The 17149-nt window shown below is 44.9% G+C and overlaps 1 protein-coding gene across 2 annotated transcripts in view; it reads left to right on the top strand.

Annotated features, from left to right (window-relative positions):
* LOC109918705 (phosphorylase b kinase regulatory subunit alpha, liver isoform-like) overlaps positions 1-17149 on the top strand; it is a 91957-nt gene that overhangs the window by 20225 nt on the left and 54583 nt on the right. Inside the window, exons 7-12 of one of the 2 annotated variants that reach the window (XM_048603241.1) lie at positions 247-327; positions 3527-3625; positions 3790-3936; positions 10095-10148; positions 10610-10732; positions 13471-13566. In XM_048603241.1, coding sequence (XP_048459198.1) covers positions 247-327; positions 3527-3625; positions 3790-3936; positions 10095-10148; positions 10610-10732; positions 13471-13566 — 600 coding nt within the window. Of the gene's footprint in view, positions 1-246; positions 328-3526; positions 3626-3789; positions 3937-10094; positions 10149-10609; positions 10733-13470; positions 13567-17149 lie in introns of those variants that run through there. The other variant, XM_048603242.1, reaches the window with a different exon arrangement.

The raw sequence follows: 17149 nt of genomic DNA, 5'->3' as shown, positions 1-17149 counted from the left end.
TGGGGTCAGGGGGAGCATGGGCGTGGGCGCGGGTTTGGGGGGAGTGTGGGCGTGGGGTCAGGGGGAGCATGGGCGTGGGCGCGGGTTTGGGGGGAGTGTGGGCTGGGGTCAGGGGGAGCATGGGCGTGGGCGCGGGTTTGGGGGGAGTGTGGGCGTGGGGTCAGGGGGAGCGTGCAGGGTCAGGGGGAGTATCCGTGCAAATCAGGCTGCGAGTTACTGTTTGTGGTCTGTTCTTTTTGACTTCAGGACTATGGCATGTGGGAACGTGGTGATAAAACAAACCAGGGAATAGCAGAGCTGAACGCAAGTTCTGTGGGCATGGCAAAGGTAATTAACAAGTGCATCGATTTCTTTTCAAAAAAAGAACATATTTAACTTGAAACGGTGTGCCAGGTCTCATTGCCATGATATAGGACATGATGTGACTGCCTGTGGGAGAGGAAGTGATCTTGCATTATTCACATCAATCGGGAAATCTAAAGCAACTTTTAAATGGCTTTGTGTTGAACTGGCATGAGCATTTGCAACAATTATCTCGAAATGAGAGTAACTGGCTTCATATTCGGACATTCACAACAACCTGTTCAGCTCGCTGTCCTTTGGCAGCGATATTTGTTTCCGTTGAGAAATGAGCAATCACTTGACGATGTGTGCGCCCCATTTCAACGTATTTATAGATCCTCCCGTCCCTTTGCCAAACATGCAGGCCGTGTTAGCGTGCCTGTTGTCACATGTCAGCACGTGTCATTGTGTGTAACGCAATATGAGCTTTGTCGGGCTGAGAGATTTCCTGAACCTCGCCAGCTGCTGAGAACGTAGACATGATCTGTCTCTCAAGATTTCTGATGTGGCTGAGGAAGGATGTGACACCATCATGGTAACTGTCATGAAGCCTCGTATTTACAGTGGTCTCACATCCCCAAGACGCATGTTGCTTCTCATTCGTGGAACACCAGCTGTTCGGCTGAGCTCCTTGCAAAGCCTCTCTCTTTGAAGAAAGTGTCATGTGCTGTTGTGAAGGGCAATTGCTGTGACAACGCTGGGGTGAACCTGGCCTAACCTTTGTCGATAATCTTTCTGAGACAGAGGGGGGAATGCAGGACTGAGGCCATAGCTGTATCGAGTAGGAGAGCAGTCTTGAAGGGTCGTGTGTGCGCGCTCTACTCCTCTTCATGTTTCTGTTAATAGTTTGTCGCTGTGGTTCGCTGCTGTAGGCTTCAGGCGTCCTGACTAAAGGAACAGGCCAGTACAACCAGGACTTTAGCTCCTGATCCAGCTCAGTGCTCAGGCTGGTGTGAATAGAATTACAATTAGATTTGTTGTACGGAAGTACAGGCGTACAGTGAAAAATTTATGATGTTGCCCCTCACGACGCCATCACAAAGTATCTAGGTACAAATCTTAGATACAAAATAGAGAAATAAATTTTAAAAAGTTAGGTTACTTTACAGTGATTCATAGTACGAGTTAGAAAATAAGGCCTGTAGTTAAAAGGATAAACATTACAGTCAGATAAACATTACATTGCAATAGGTCAGTGCGGGGGATTGGCCGGGTTGGGGGAGCGGGGAGGGGGTTCCACACATGGTTTGACTGGCCTCGCAAGCAGCTGACCACCCACATGGGTCCTCAGTCTAATAACTGTCCCTGCTCCATGTCTCCAGCCCTCAGCTGATCCAAGGTGAAAAAAAGAACACTTTAAAATCTTGGGGGGAAGAAAGATGAGAGAGAGGAAGATAGAGAATAAAGAAAAAGCAGGTGGATGGATGAGACCTGGGCCGAGGAGCCCAGATGCTGCCTCCTCTGCTGCTGCCACCATTTTGAACCGTCCCCACCTGTCTGACTCTCCCTTGGGCTGCTAGCAGCTGGAGGCCTGGTTAGCTAATCCCTAAACAGTAGGCCCCCAGTGTAAGGTCACCTCAGTAGTGCGGAACGCTGCATTGGGAAACTCTCGGACCTATCAATGATGTCACACTTTATACACTGGGGATTTACCAAGTGGAAGTGGTCATTCATTGGAGCTGAACCATTTGTACAAGCAGAGTGTGGGCCAGATTTACATTAGTGAACCAGGCGGGTTGTTACAACAATCGATGATCATTGCCATGATCACCATCCCTGAGACTACCTTTCAATTCCAGATTTAATCACTGAGATCTGAATTCTACCAGAAGTTCCGGTGGATTTGAACCGACATCCTGGGAGAATGAATTGAGCCTTCAGGCCAGTAACATTACCACCGAACCACTGTCTCCCTGAGGCTGTAATGATAGCCCTTTCAAGCTGATGTAGAGGTTTCAGCCAGACCGCTGTTGGACCTGGGCAAACCCCTCCTTATTACCCTTGGCTGGGGTAATTGTGTTTCTGGGATTTCCCAGTTCAGCGTGCACTACTGTCTTGAGTAGTTGCCAGGACACAGAGATGGTGCAGTTATAAAGCCTGACTGGTTTAAGCTGCTGTTCGTTGGCAAAGCGTGGGCATTGCTGCATTGTACCCATTGGGCGGATGAATCGAGAATAAGATGGAACAGAGTGAAGAAACGATGGCGGCACGAGGAGAAAGCTCATTATGATGGAGTGAGCATGCTCCCTGCGAGCGTGGGCAAGGCAGGTTCAGGATCTGAATGTGTAGCAGGATTACAGAGAGAAAGTTGGGGGAAGCAACACTGAGTGAGATATTTGGAGAGCCAGTATAGACCGAATCAGAATCCGTACAGCGTGGAAGCAGGCCATTCAGCCCATCAAGTTCACACCGACCCTCTGAAGAGCATCCCACCCACCTACCCTTTCCCTTTAACCCTGCATTTCCCATGGCCAACCCACCCAGCCTGCACATCCCTGGACAGTGTGGGCAATTTAGTGTGCCCAATCCATCCTAACCTGCATGTCTTTGGACTGTGAGAGGAAAGCGGAGCACCCGGGAGAAACCCACACAGACACGGGGAGAATGTGCAAACTCCACACAGACAGTCGCCCGAGGCTGGAATCGAACCCAGGTTCCTGGCACCGTGAGGCAGCAGTGCTAACCACTGAGTCACCATGCTGCCCTCAAATGTGATGGGTTGAATGGCCACCCTCTATACTTCAGACTGTGGCTGCGGTGCCTCTTCCCTTCAGGAACAGTTCATCTCTTTATCTGCCTTCTAGACATGAAACCTTCTGATTCCCATAAACAATATCCTCATTGTCATCGTTCGTTCACATCCAAAGCTGAGAGATTTCTTCTTCTGTGTCTGTATTCTGTTATGCTTTAAACTGTAAGGAGCAGTCGCTGTTGTTTCTGGTACACTGTACCTTTTTCAGTGTTTTCCTGTTTGTATTAATGGTAATGAACCCTGCCATTAACTCACGGGCGGGCAGAGAGCTAAGAAATGCTACAGTAGTGCTGTATCTGTGCAGTGCTGAAAAGAGCCTGTGAATTGTGAGGCTGTGGTTTCCTGTTTCGCTAACTGTTGTTTAATAAGCAATGCTTTGGGTGCAGGCTGTTTTGGCTTTGGTTGTAAACAGATTATTCCCAATTGCTGCAGGCAGCTCTGGAGGCAATTGACGAACTGGATTTGTTTGGTGCCCGTGGAGGTCCCAAGTCGGTGATTCATGTTCTTCCTGATGAGGTCCAGCTTTGCCAGGTGAGAGAGAGATGTTGAGAGAGAGTGCGAGAGACTGAAAGAGTGCGAGAGAGATTATTGAGACTGAGTGAGTTGATCGCAGCACTGCCGTTTTATTGATCAACCCAAACTCCAAGCGAGTGGTTCTTATTTAATTGATTGGCATTGTTCTCTTTCTGTTTCAGTCCATTCTTCTTTCTATGTTACCTAGAGCTTCAACATCTAAAGAGATTGATGCAGGACTTCTCTCAATTATTTCTTACCCGGCTTTTGCTGTGGATGATATTGATCTCGTAAATATCACAAAGAATGAAATAATTACAAAATTGCAGGTAGGTTTTTTTTAAAAGTCAACTATCTGTGCTGTCCAGTGCAATGAGACAACTTTACTACGGAAGAATGAGTGGGGTTCTCTTAGAAACATATAAAATCCTGATGGGACTGGACAGGCTAGGTGTGGGAAGAATGTTCCTGATGTTGGGGAAATCCAGAACAAAGTGTACCAGTCTAAGAATAAGGGGTAAGCCATTCAGGACTGAGATGAGGAGGAATTTCGTCACCCAGAGAGTTGTGAACCTGTGGAATTCTCTCCCACAGGAAGCTGTTGGGGCGAGTTCATTAGATATGTTCAAGAGGGAGCCTTTGCAGCTAAAGGGATCAAGGAATATGGAGAGAAAGTGGGAGTGGGGTACTGAGATTGCACGATCAATCATGATGATGTTGAATGGTGGTGCAGGTTCGAAGGGCTGAATGGCCTCCCCCTGCACCTGTTTTCTATGTTTACCTGATACTGAATACTTTAGGAGTTTATCTGCAGCTTAGTCAGTATATAGTAGGTGGCGTAGATAAAGGACTTTCTACGGATGTCATCTCTGTGGACATCCATAAGGCACTTAACAAGGTTGCATATATGAGGCAGTTAATGAAAACCACATCAAATTGCAGTCAGTCTGTTGCCTTGGGATGGGGAATTAGTATGAACATAGGAGCTGACAGTACAGAAAATGGACATTATTTGATCCCAGTGATGAGAATTTTGGACGAGCCCGATTACTTATTAGGCAATGGCTTTGACGGACCAGTATTATTTATAGAACAAAATCTGTGGAACAACCAGGGCTAAGGAGATAAGCAGCTAGACTTCAGGATTAAATTGAAATCCAATAGACTTAACCCAGTCGATGGTATTTTTTTTTTTGCTGTGTCCTTCACTCCCAGTAGGCTTTTTGTCATGCTCATTCTGATATTGATTTGATTTATTATTGTCATGTGTACTAGGTACAGTGAAAAGTCTTGTTTTGCGTGCAGTGTAGGCAGATCGTACCATACAAAGTGCGTTTGGGTAATAGAACAGAGCGAGAAACACAATGTTACAGCTGCAGAGAAGGCACACACAGAGCAATATCAACATTATATTTAAAATTGGAGAGGTCCATTCAGAAGTCTAATAACAGCGGGGAAGAAGCTGTTCTCGAATCTGTTGGCACGTGTGTTTTAAGCTTTTGTATCTTCGACCTGATGGAAGAGGTTGGAAGAGATTGTAACCGAGGTAGAAGGAGTGTATTGTATGTCCCCAACAGTATGACCTCCTGGTCCAAGTACTGGTATCACTGAGAATTATACATGCTACCCACACGCTAGTCTTACGTAGATACTTCCTTGGCATCTGTTCTGAAGCTAGACACCTCTTCTCCCAACGTAGATTCCTGGCCTTCCCCAGTTCTCTAGAACCCGCCCTTTTTCTCTCTCTCTAAGCAGACAGACTTGAGTTAGTTGGTTCATTGCAGGAGGCTGGAATGCAGCAGCTCTCCAGGTGAGCTTTCTCCTTACTTCTATGTTTTAGAACATAGAACATAGAACATTACAGCGCAGTACAGGCCCTTTGGCCCTCGATGTTGCGCTGACCTGTGAAACCAAACTGAAGCCCACCTAACCTAAACTATTCCATTATCATCCATATGTTTATCCAATCACCATTTAAATGCCCTTAAAGTTGGCGAGTCTACTACTTTTGCAGGCAGGGCATTCCACGCCCTTACTACTCTCTGAGTAAAGAACCTACCTCTGACATCTGTCCTATATCTATCACCCCTCAATTTAAAGCTTTGAAAACCAAAACTCATTGGTTTTTGTTTTTGAAGGCATACCCGAAAACCAAAACCGAAGGTCTTTTCAAAAATGAACCCAAATGCTGACCTTCTGGGGAGAAAGGAAATTCATTTGACCCAGACAGACCCAGGTGGATCCAAAAGTGAAATTCTTTTCTCCCCCACAAGGCCTGAACTACAGGACTGTTTGGGTTCAGTCCAGACAAAGGATTTGAATGGGTCCAAACAAACCTCTATCCGCTACCTGAAAAGCTGTCAGTCCCAAGGTGTTTCAATAATGTATTCCTGATCTGTATCTGCGTTTCTTTCTTCTAAAAGCTTACCAGCTGGGTCCAAACTTCAAGCATCTTTTGTAATCACACAAAAGCATAACAAAATTGAGACCAGAACTCCATATTCTTAACCCTTAATCTAATCGACAGTGACATTTATCACCATATTTGCTTCAGTTAACAGGATGTGATTGCTGTCCCTACAGCTCTTCAGCTTTTTGCTGTGTTAATGAATCAGTTTGGGGGCGGAACGGAGAAGTCATATGTGTGTCAGGTTATGTGTGTGCCAGTAAATAATGGGGGATAAGGAGGAGAAAGTCACTGAAGGGACATTGGTGGGCCAATTGAGTGAGGAACACTGAGGTAAATGGAGCTCAGTTATCTCTTTGGAAGAAAGGTACAATGTCTGTTTTAGTAGTGAGAAGCTGGGAGCTGAGGGTGAGAGTTAGGGATCCAAATACAGAAATCCCTGGGGCTGGTGGTCAGCAGTGTAGTTGGTTACATTTCATTCAGGCTTCAATGGAGAATGGAGGAGGATGTGCCAGGAGCAGCACTGGGCAGACTTAAAAATGAGATGTTGACCTGGTGAAGCTACCAAGGACTACTTGCACGCCAAACAGTAAAAGCAGCAAGCGATAGACAGAGCTAAGTGATCCCACAACCAACGGATCAGATCTAAGCTCTGCAGTCCTGCCACATCCAGTCGTGAATGGTGGTGGACAATTAAACAACTCACTGGAGGAGGAGGCTCCACAAATATCCCCATCCTCAATGATGGAAGAGCCCAGCACATCAGTGCAAAAGATGAGGCTGAAGCATTCGCAGCAATCTTCAGCCAGAAGTGCCGAGGGGATGATCCATCTCGGTCTCTTCCAGTGGTCCCCAGCATTACAGATATCCGTCTTTAGCCAATTCAATTCAATCCACGTGATATCAAGAAACGGTTGGAGACACTGGATACTGCAAAGGCTATGGGCTCTGACAACATTCTGGCAATAGTACTGAAGACTTGTGCTCCAGCACTTGCCACTCCCGTCGCCAAGCTGTTCCAGTACAGCTACAACACTGGCATCTACCCGACAATGTGGAAAATTTCCCAAATATGTTCTGTACACAAAAAGTAGGACAAATCCAACCCGGCCAATTACAGCCCCATCAGTCCATTTCCAATCATCAATAATATGATGGAACGTGTCAACAACAGTGCCATCAAGCACTGCTCAGCAATAACCTGCTCAGTGACGCCCAGTTTGGGTTGTGCCAGGGCCACTCAGCTCCTGATCTCATTACAGCCTTGGTTCAAACATGGACAAAAGAGCTGAATTCCAGAGGTGAGGTGAGAGTGACAGCCATTGATATCAAGGCTGCATTCGACCGAGCGTGGCATCAAGGAGCCCTGGCAAAAGTGGAATCAATGGGTATCGGGGGCAAATTCTCCGCTGGTTGGAGTCATACCTGGCACATAGGAAGATGGTCGTTTTTGTTGGAGGTCAATCATCTCAGCTGCAGGACATCTCTGCAAGAGTTCCCCAGGGTAGTGTCTTAGGCCCAACTATCTTCAGCAGCTTCATCAATGACTTTCCCTCCATCATAAGGTCAGAAGTGGGAATGTTCACCGATGATTGCACAATGCTCAGCACCATTTGTGACTCCTCAGATACTGAAGCAGTCCGTGTTCCAATACAACAAGATCTGGACAATATCCTGACAAGTGGCAAGTAACATTCACGACACACAATGACTATCTCCGACAAGATAATTTTTAGTTTTATTTGAAAAACATTTTAATTCAATCTGAATTTTCAATCAGAGTTTTTGATCTGAACAAGGGTAATTATGAAGGTACAAGGAAGAGGTTGGCTGTGGGATACTGAAAAAATTTACTAAACAGTTTGACAGTAAATAGGTGATGGTTAGTATTTAACCCTAGGTTTGGAAAGAAAAGGTTCCTTTAAAGCAAGAATCCCCAACTGAGTAAGGAAGAGACACATGGCTAACGACAGAAGCTATATATGATATTAGATCAAAAGAGGAGGCTAATAAAGTTGCTAAAAAAAAGTTGTGACCGTTGCAAATCGGGAAAATTTTAGAGTTCACCCAAGGAGGGCAGAGAAATTGAAAATATGGGCAAAATATCAAGAGACATGAAACTGGTTGGAAATGCTTCTATAGTTATGAAGTAGGGGAAGGTTGGTAAAGACAAGTGTGAGCCAATCACAGGCAGAGACAGGTTTAGATTATAATGGGAAATGTAGACATGGCAGAGAACTTTAGTAAATACTTGGTGTTTGTCTTCACTGGGGAAGACGGAACACGTCTCCCTGAAATACTTAAGATTCAAAGGTCTAGTGAGAGTGTGGAAATGAAAGAAATTTAGCATTAGCCAAACAATAATATTGGAGAAAATAAAGGGACTAAAAATTGACGAATCTCCGGGACGTTTTCACTTTCAGCCTGGTGTGTTTGTAGAGATGGTTACAGAGAGAGGGGGTTTATTGGTGATCCTCTTTCAGACATCTGTACATTCTGCAATGAAGCCTGCAGACCAGGAGGTTGCAAATATAATCCTGCTGTTTCAGAAAGGAGGGAGAGAGAAAACAGGGAACTATTGATCTGATAGCCTGAGATAAGTAATAGGAAAAATACTATAATGTATTGTAAAGGATATGATTGCTGGATATTTACGAAATAGTTGTGTGATTAGACAGTGTCTTCATGGAATTATGAATCCAAATCCTATTTAGCAAGCCTGATAGGGATTTTTTGAGGACATTATAGGCAGAATCAATGAGGGGCAGCCAGTGGATATAGTGTATGTGGGTTTTCAGAAGGCTTTTGATAATGTCCAATCTAGGAGATTAGGAAACAAAATTAAAGGCACATAGATTAGGGGTAATCAGAACTGAAGGGAGCCGGAAATTAATTTTTTCTTATGCTGTTGACAAAGGGGGAGCAAAGAGGGTTAGAGGTGCCAAATAGGTGTTAATGGTAGCTATGAATAATAGAAAATAGGTCTGTCTGAGAGCAAACCCATACCATCAAGACACTTGGTGGGAGAAAAGTGGAGAACAGAGATCGTTCTCCCAAGTTGTGGAACTTGATATTCCGCACTGGAGGCTGTAAGTGCTTAAGTGGAAAATGAGGTCTTGATTTATAGAATCCCTACAGTGTGGAAACAGGCCCTTTTGGCCCAACAAGTCCACACCAACCCATCCCCCTATAGCCTACCTAAGCTCCACATCCTTGAACACTACGGGCAATTTAGCATGGCCAATCCACCCTAACCTGCACATCTTTGGACTGTGGGAGGAAACCGGAGTACCCGGAGGAAACCCACGCAGACACAGGGAGAATATGCAAACTCCACACAGACAGTCACCCGGTGGTGGAATTGAACCCAGATCCCTAATGCTGTGAGGGAGCGGTGCTAACCACTGAGCCACCGTGCCACCCCGTCTTGTTCCTCAAGCTTGCGTTGTGTTTCACTGGGAAGTTGGAGCAGATCCAGTACAGGAATGTTAGTGTGAGAGCAAGGTGAATTATTGAAATGGTAAAACAACTGGGAGGTCAGGGCCATTCCTACAGACAGAGGTGGGGGGGATGTTCCACAGAGTGGTCTCCCACACTGTGTCTCTCCAGTGTAAAGAAGACTGTATTGTGTATAGCAAATACAATGGGCTAGATCTGGAATGGTCGAGCAGGCTCAAGGAGTTGAATGGCCTCTCTGCTTCCAATGTTCCTAACCATCTCCCTTTAACAATCAATGATGTTACCATCACTGAATCCTTCGCTGTCAACATCCTGGGGGTTACCATTGACCAGAAACTCAACTGGACTCGCCACATAAACGCACTGGCCACGAGCAGGTCAGAGGTGAGGAATACTGCGGCGAGTAACTCACCTCCTGACTGTCCAAAACCTGCCCACCATCTACAAGGCACAAGTCAGGAGTGTGATGGAATACTCCCCACTTGCCTGGATGAGCACAGCTCCAACAACACTCAAGAAAATGCATTAGTGCGCAATAGGGACTCATTTCAGCATTGTATTGTCCAGCTATTTGCACGAGAAAGTAAACTTGCTCTGTGACGACTTCTTTCTGTTATACAGGGGCGGTATGGATGCTGTCGGTTTCTGAGAGATGGTTATAAAACTCCGAGAGAGGTAGGTATTGGTGAATTCCTCACTGTCCAATTGTTGAGTAAAGGCACTATCAAACATCATGTGTGATTAGCTACAGTCTTAATGAATGTACAGAGTTATGTTGCTACCTATTTAACAGTGGCTGTGTGGTGATTAGCACGAGCTTTGAGTGTGTACAGAAGCTGTGCCCTCATTCTGTTATATGTTGTGCGAAAACCCTTTGGTTTAAGCTGCTTTATACAGCCTTGCTGTGCAGCTGGTCCTTGCTAATGCCATCAGTGTGCTGCTCGAGTTTTGACACTGTTTCATGAAAAATACAAAAATGAGTCAAGCTCACTTTAAATATTTTTGATATAAAAATGTATCCTTGTGAAACCTTCCCATTCTTTGTGTCTTCCCTCGATTTTTCTCAATCCTTTGAAAATGATGGCATTAACAGATGAATAAGATTTTTTTAATTAAAGCTTTGTATTTACCTTCAGGACCCTAATAGATTACATTATGACTCTGCTGAACTGCAGTTGTTTGAGAACATTGAATGTGAATGGCCAGTGTTCTGGACCTATCTCCTCATTGACGGGGTGTTTAAAGAAGATAAGGTGCAGGTAGGACATTGGTTTTATGAATGGCAAAAAGCCCTGGTCATTGAGTAATCATTTACCCCTGTACAAATCACATCTTTGCTTAGCAACAGTACGCAGCATTACATTGTACCTCACATTCCATATACTTCACCTCTGTTACCATATCTATCCTCAAAATGATATTGTGCATTTCTGTGCCACATATAGGAATCTAATCATACATTTGAGATGTAGGGCTATGAAATTAATTTTATTAAATTATAGATTTGCCTATTCTTTTGCTTGAACACATGGCTTAACTCTCTAACTTAATCTTGCTCTCAATTTCACTTCAGTAATTATCTGGTTACTGTTTCCGTATTTGTGTGTCTCAAAGTCAGCTCTCAACTTTCTCTCAAGGCAGGGTGTAAACTGGTTGGGTTAACTCCCCATTGTACTTCCCACTTTCCCAGTATATTTCCCACCTTCCCACTGTACATCCCACCTTCCCAACCTGGAGACAGCACCCTGGATGGGACAACTGATGTGCTGTGAATTTTTTTTGGATTTGTATTTATCGTATTCACTCCTCATCGTAACGTGGTCTCCTCTACACTGGTGAGACAAAGCACAGACTGGGCGACTGTTTTGCAGAACACCGACGTTCTGTCTGTAAAAAATGAGCTTCTGGTTGCCTGCCCCTTCAGCATACCATAACGTACCCTGGCTAACATCTCCGTCCTGGGCTTGTTGCAGTGCTCCAGCGAAGTTCAGCGCAAGCTGGAAGAACAGCCCCTCATTACCGCTTGGGAACTCCTTACAGCCTTCAGGCCTCAATATCAACTTCAGTAATTTTAAGGCCTTAATGCCTCCTTCCATGTCCTTACCCCAACCCCCACACCACAGGCCTTGTTGTCACATGGGCTGCTTTCAGCAGAGCCAACCCATTTTCATCCAATAACAGTCCCTATTATCATCTTTTGTTCTTCACAGCTCACCATTATCCATTCCTTTGTTTGCCTAACTTTCTCTCTCTCTCTGTGGACTCCCTCTTTGTCTTTTCCTGAACCCCCACCTTCTGTGTTCAGCATATTTACCACCTCTTCCTAGCTGCTATCAGTTCTGACAAAGATTCACTGGAGTCAAAAAGCTAACTCTGCTTTTTCTCCACCGATGCTGAGTATCTCCAGCAATTTTTGTTTTTGTGGCATTAACGTGTCTGTTTCCCAGTTTCTCTATGCAGTATTTCAGAAGAGGCAAGAATGTATTCATTCAAATGGACTAGTGAGTAAAGTTGGTACTGTATTGGCATGGAAACTGTGACAAACTGGAAACAGAACATAGAAATAATGGTGTCTTTCTCATCATGGTAACTAGTGGGGTACTAGTGTGCCCCAACTATTCATGGTATATATCAATAACCCGCACGAGCGAACCAAATGCAACATTTCCAAGTTTGCTGATGGGACAGAGCTGAGTGGGATTGAGCGTCATGAGAAGGATGCAAGGAGGCTTTCACGGTGATTTTGATAAGTTGAGCGAGTGAGCAAGCACAGAGCAGATGTAGTACAATGTGGATAAATGTGAACTTATGTATTTTGGTGTGAAAACCAAAAAGGCAGAGTATTGTTTAAATGGTGATATGTTGGGAAATGTGGATGTGCAAAGGGATCTGAGTGTCCTTGTGCATCAGTCAATGGAAGTAGACATGCAGGTACAGCCAGCAATTAGGAAGGCCAATGGTATATAGGCCTTCATTGCAACAGGATTAAAATTCAGAAGTAGGAATATCTTACTGCAGTTGTACAGGGCTTTGGTGAGATGGCTCCTGGAGGATTGTGTGCAGTTCGCGTCTTCCCTACTGAAGAAAGGATATCCTTAGAGGGTGTACAGCTGGGGTTTACTAGGCTGATACCGGGGATGACAGGACTGCTCTGTGAAGAAAAATAGGTTTGACTGGGCGTGTATTCACTAGAGTTTAGAAGGATGAGAGACGATCTGATTGCAATGTGTAAGGGCTGGCAGAGAGGATGTTTCCTCTCGTTGGGGAGTTTCGAACAAGGCGATGCAGTCTCAAGATACTGGGTAGACCATTTAAGACTGAGATGAGGAAAGATTTATTCACTCGGGGGTAGTGAACCTGTGGAATTCTCTTACCACAGAAAGCAGTGGAGGCCAAGTCAGTGAATAGATTCGAGAAAGAGATGGATATGCTTTTAGATTTTAGAAAGTGGGAATATGGCTTTGAAATAGCAAATGGGCTGTGATCATGTGGAAGGATGGAACAGGCTCAATGGGCCAAATGGCCTGTTCCTGCTCCTAGTTTCAATGTTGATCACTCTCTGAGCTGAGTTCCCTCTGGTGCCTCCCCCAGGGTGAGTCTCCGATGTGAGCAGCAGCTTCCAGAAACCGGAAGTCGGTGCTGGGAACAACATCGGCACAGCGCATGGAGTGTGAGTGTGAGCGTGAGTGTGCTGATGGAGCAGCTGCGTGGTCTAGACGGACCACTGTTGCTGAGGAGACGAAAATCCTCTTCCTTAAACAGCACCCCCTGATTCTGAGACTGTGCCCAGTTTCTGTGTTAGTGGGTTTTCCATGTGCTGTGGGTTGACCCACAATGCCATTGGGAGGGAATTCCAGGATTTTGACCCAGTGACACCGAAGAAACGGCAATTATATTTCCAAGTCGGGATGGGGAGTAGCTTGGAGGGGAACTCACAGGGGTTGGCTGACTGTGTAGAGATCCAAGCTCTGTGTCTCTTTGCTGTCTCTTGTTACAGATTGAAGAATATAGGGAGGCCCTGGAAGAGACTCTTATAAGAGGGCAGAATGGCGTACGGCTCATTCCAGAACTTTATGCTGTTCCTCCAGAAAAGGTACGACATTTTAATCAGTTCATGACAAATTATCCTTAGCTATAATCACATGCTGTTTTTATTGAGCAGATGTCGAACATTGCACATTAACTTACAATGTACAGCCTGAAGCATTCACGAGTGGTGGGCGTGTGGAATGCGCTGCCGGCAGTGGTAGTGGAGACAGATACTTTAGAGACTTTTAAGCGACTCTTGGATAGGCACATGGAGGATAGTAAAATGTAGGTATGCAGGGTAGTTTGATCTTAGTAGGATAATAGGTCTGCACAACATCGTGGGCCGAAGGGCCTGTACTGTGCTGTACTGTTCTATGTTCTAAGTGAGTCCTAATTGTGTATTTTGATTAAAGGTTTTGAGGATGTTAATTTAGTTGATTTACTGAATACTTTTCTTCCATTACAAAAGTTCTTTGCTTCCTTGACTCTGACTGTGGTTTGCATGGGAGTATTTTGAGTTAATTTGTACATTTGACTCCTGCCTGTCCCACAGAATAACAGAGCGTGCAGTGGATTTCACTCATATTTGTCACCAGCGAGCAGCCAGGGGTTCAGGCTCAATACTTCATGGTGATTTAGCAACGATCTTCCACGTGGATTTTTTAAAATTCTTACATTAGACGTGGGCATCGTTGGCAAGAGCAGCATTTGTTGCCCATCTCGAATTGCCCTTTGAAATCAGTGGCTCATTCAGCCATTTCAAAAGGCAGCTAAGAGCCATCTTCAACGCTGTAGGTCTGGAGTCACACAGAACCATACAGTACTGAATAGGCCCTTCGGCCCATTGAGAATGTGCTGCCAAAACTGCACTAGTCCAACTTTCCCACACTAGGCCTGTAGCCTGCAATGTTAGTTATGACACTTCAAGTGCTCATCCTAGGACCTTTTTAAAGGTTGTGAGGTTCCTGCCTCAATAGCTTCCCAGGCAGTGCATTCCAGACCCCCACCACCCTCTGTGTGTGAAAAGGAGTTCATTCAAATCCCCTCTTCAACTTCCTGACTTTCACCTTAAAATTTTGCCCCCTTGTTACTGACCCTTTAACTGCAGGGAACAGCTGCTCTCTATCCACCCTGTCCATGCTTCTCGTAATCTTATCCACCTCTATTAGGTACCCCCCCTCAGCCTTCTCTGCTCCAAAGCAAACAACCTGAGCTTATCCAGCCTGTCTTTATTGCTAGAATGGTCCATTCCAGGCAACATCCTGGTGAATATCCTCTGCATCCGTTCCAGTGCAGTCACATCCTCCCTATAGTGTGGTGACCAGAACTGCACACCAACTGTACGCCAGCTATGGCCCAACCAAAGTTCTGTGCAGCTCCAACATCACCTCCTGGCCCTTAGTATCCATGCCATGACTGATAAAGGCCAGTCAAGGCCAGATATATCGTCCAGACTGCAGGCCTGGTAAGGTCAGCGGATTTCCTTTTCTAAAAGATATTTCAGAGAGTGAGATAGATACATACAGCATGGAAACAGACCCTTCGGTCCAACCAGTCATGCCGACCATAATCCCAAACTAAACTAGTCCCACCTGCCCATGCCAGGCCCATATCCTTCCAAACATTTCTTATTCATGTACTTATCTAAATGTCTTTTAAATGTTGTAGCTGTACCCACATCCACCACTTCCTAAGGTCCTGGAGAGTGTTGCTGAACGAAGAGACCTTGGGGTGCAGGTTCATAGTTCCTTAAAAATGGAGACCCACGTAGACAGGATAGTGAAGAAGGTGTTTGGTATGCTTGCCTTTATTGTTGGGAGGTCATGTTGCAGCTGTACAGGGCATTGGTTAGACCACTACTGCATTCAATTTTAGTCTCCCTGCTATAGGAAGGCTGTTGAGCTATAGGGAGAGACTGAATAGGCTTGGGCTATTTTCCCTGGAGCATTGGAGGCTGAGGGGTGACCTTATAGAGGTTTATAAAATCATGAGGGGCATGGATAGAGCAAATAACTGAGGTCTTTTCCTTGGCCTGGGGGAGTCCAAAACTATAGGGCATAGATTTAAGTCAGAGGGGAAAGATTTAAAAGGGGTCTAAGGGGAAACTTTTTCACACGGAGAGTGGTGCATGTATGGAAAAAGCTGCCAGAGGAAGTGGTTGAGGCTGGTACAATTACAACATGTAAAAGGCCGAAGTCACACAACACCGGGTTGTAGTTCAATAGGTTTATTTCTTCAGGTGCAGTGAGAGAGACGAGCGCACGGACACAAAGTTTATAGGCAGAGAGATCAAGAGCAGCGAGATCATGTCATGCTACATGTGACCCCACCACACTGTTCTGATTCTGTAAAGTCTTCCTTACTGTCCTGTTTTGACGACATCACCTTGATAAATTGTAATGATCTCTCTACCTTAATCGGTTTGTACAGTTTTGGATTACTTGTTACTTTGGTTAGACCCTCGGCAAGCAACTCTTATACCTATCATGTTATTCCAGTCATTTAGTTTGTCTCCAGCATCACCTTATTTTTAATTTTTTGTAATTATCTCTCTGCCTCATTTAATTGGATTATAGGTCATCCCTTCACTGGTCATTCAGCTGTTGACACTTTACTCACTATCCAACACTCTTGGTCACATGCAGAGACTTATTATCTCCACTCTCCTCTCACACCAGTTGTATGATCTCTTGATCTATCTGCCCTTTATCACTCTGCCTATAACTGTGTAACTGTGTGTCTGTGTGCTCTCCCCTCTCACTGCAACTGACGAAGAGGCTGCACTCTGAAAGCTTGTGTGATTCCAAATAAATCTGTTGGTCTGTAACCTGGTGTCATGTGACTTCTGACTTTGTCCAACTCAGTCCAACACCGGCGCTTCCACACTATAACATTTTAAAAGGCGTCTGGACGGGTACATGAATAGGAAAGTTTTGGAGGGATATGGGCCAAATGCTGGCAAATGGAACTAGATTAATTTAGGATATCTGGTTGGCATGGTCACATTGGACCAAAAGGTCTGTTTCTGTGCTGTACGGCTATGGCTTCATTTGGACGTTCATTCCACACACAAACCACTCTGTATGTTTAAAAAAAAAATTGCCCCTCTTGTCTTTTTTAAATCTCCTCTCACCTTAAAAATATGCCCTGTAGTCTTGAAATCCCTAATCCTAGGGTAAAGACACCTACCATTCACCTTATCTATACCCCTCGTGATTTTATATACCTCTGAGGTCAACCCTCACTCTCCTATGCTCCAGTGAAAAATATCCCAGCCTATCCAGCCCCGTCCCCATCACTCAAACCCGCCATTCCCGGCAACATCCTTGTAATTCTCTTCTGAACTGTCTCTAATTTAATAATATCCTTCCTACAACAGGGCGTCCAGAACTGGACACAGTAGTCTTTCATGATCATTTTGTGGTCACCATCACCTGAGACTAGATTTCGATCCCAGATTTATTCATTGAATTTAAATATTACCAGAAGCAGTGGTGGGATTTAAACCTGAGTCACCACCCCATTAACCTCAACCTCTGGATTTTGAAACTAGTAACATTTACACCATCTTCACAGTAAAATGCGAATATTTTCGTAAAATTCCTACTGTGGTGAATTGAAGTGATTTGACAAGAATGGACAGTTTT

The sequence above is a fragment of the Rhincodon typus genome, chromosome 11, assembly GCF_021869965.1.
Source record: "Rhincodon typus isolate 14 chromosome 11, sRhiTyp1.1, whole genome shotgun sequence".
NCBI lineage: Eukaryota > Metazoa > Chordata > Chondrichthyes > Orectolobiformes > Rhincodontidae > Rhincodon > Rhincodon typus.
The sequence above is the reverse complement of the archived record's forward strand: the minus strand, read 5'-3'. Positions and strand labels throughout refer to the sequence as shown.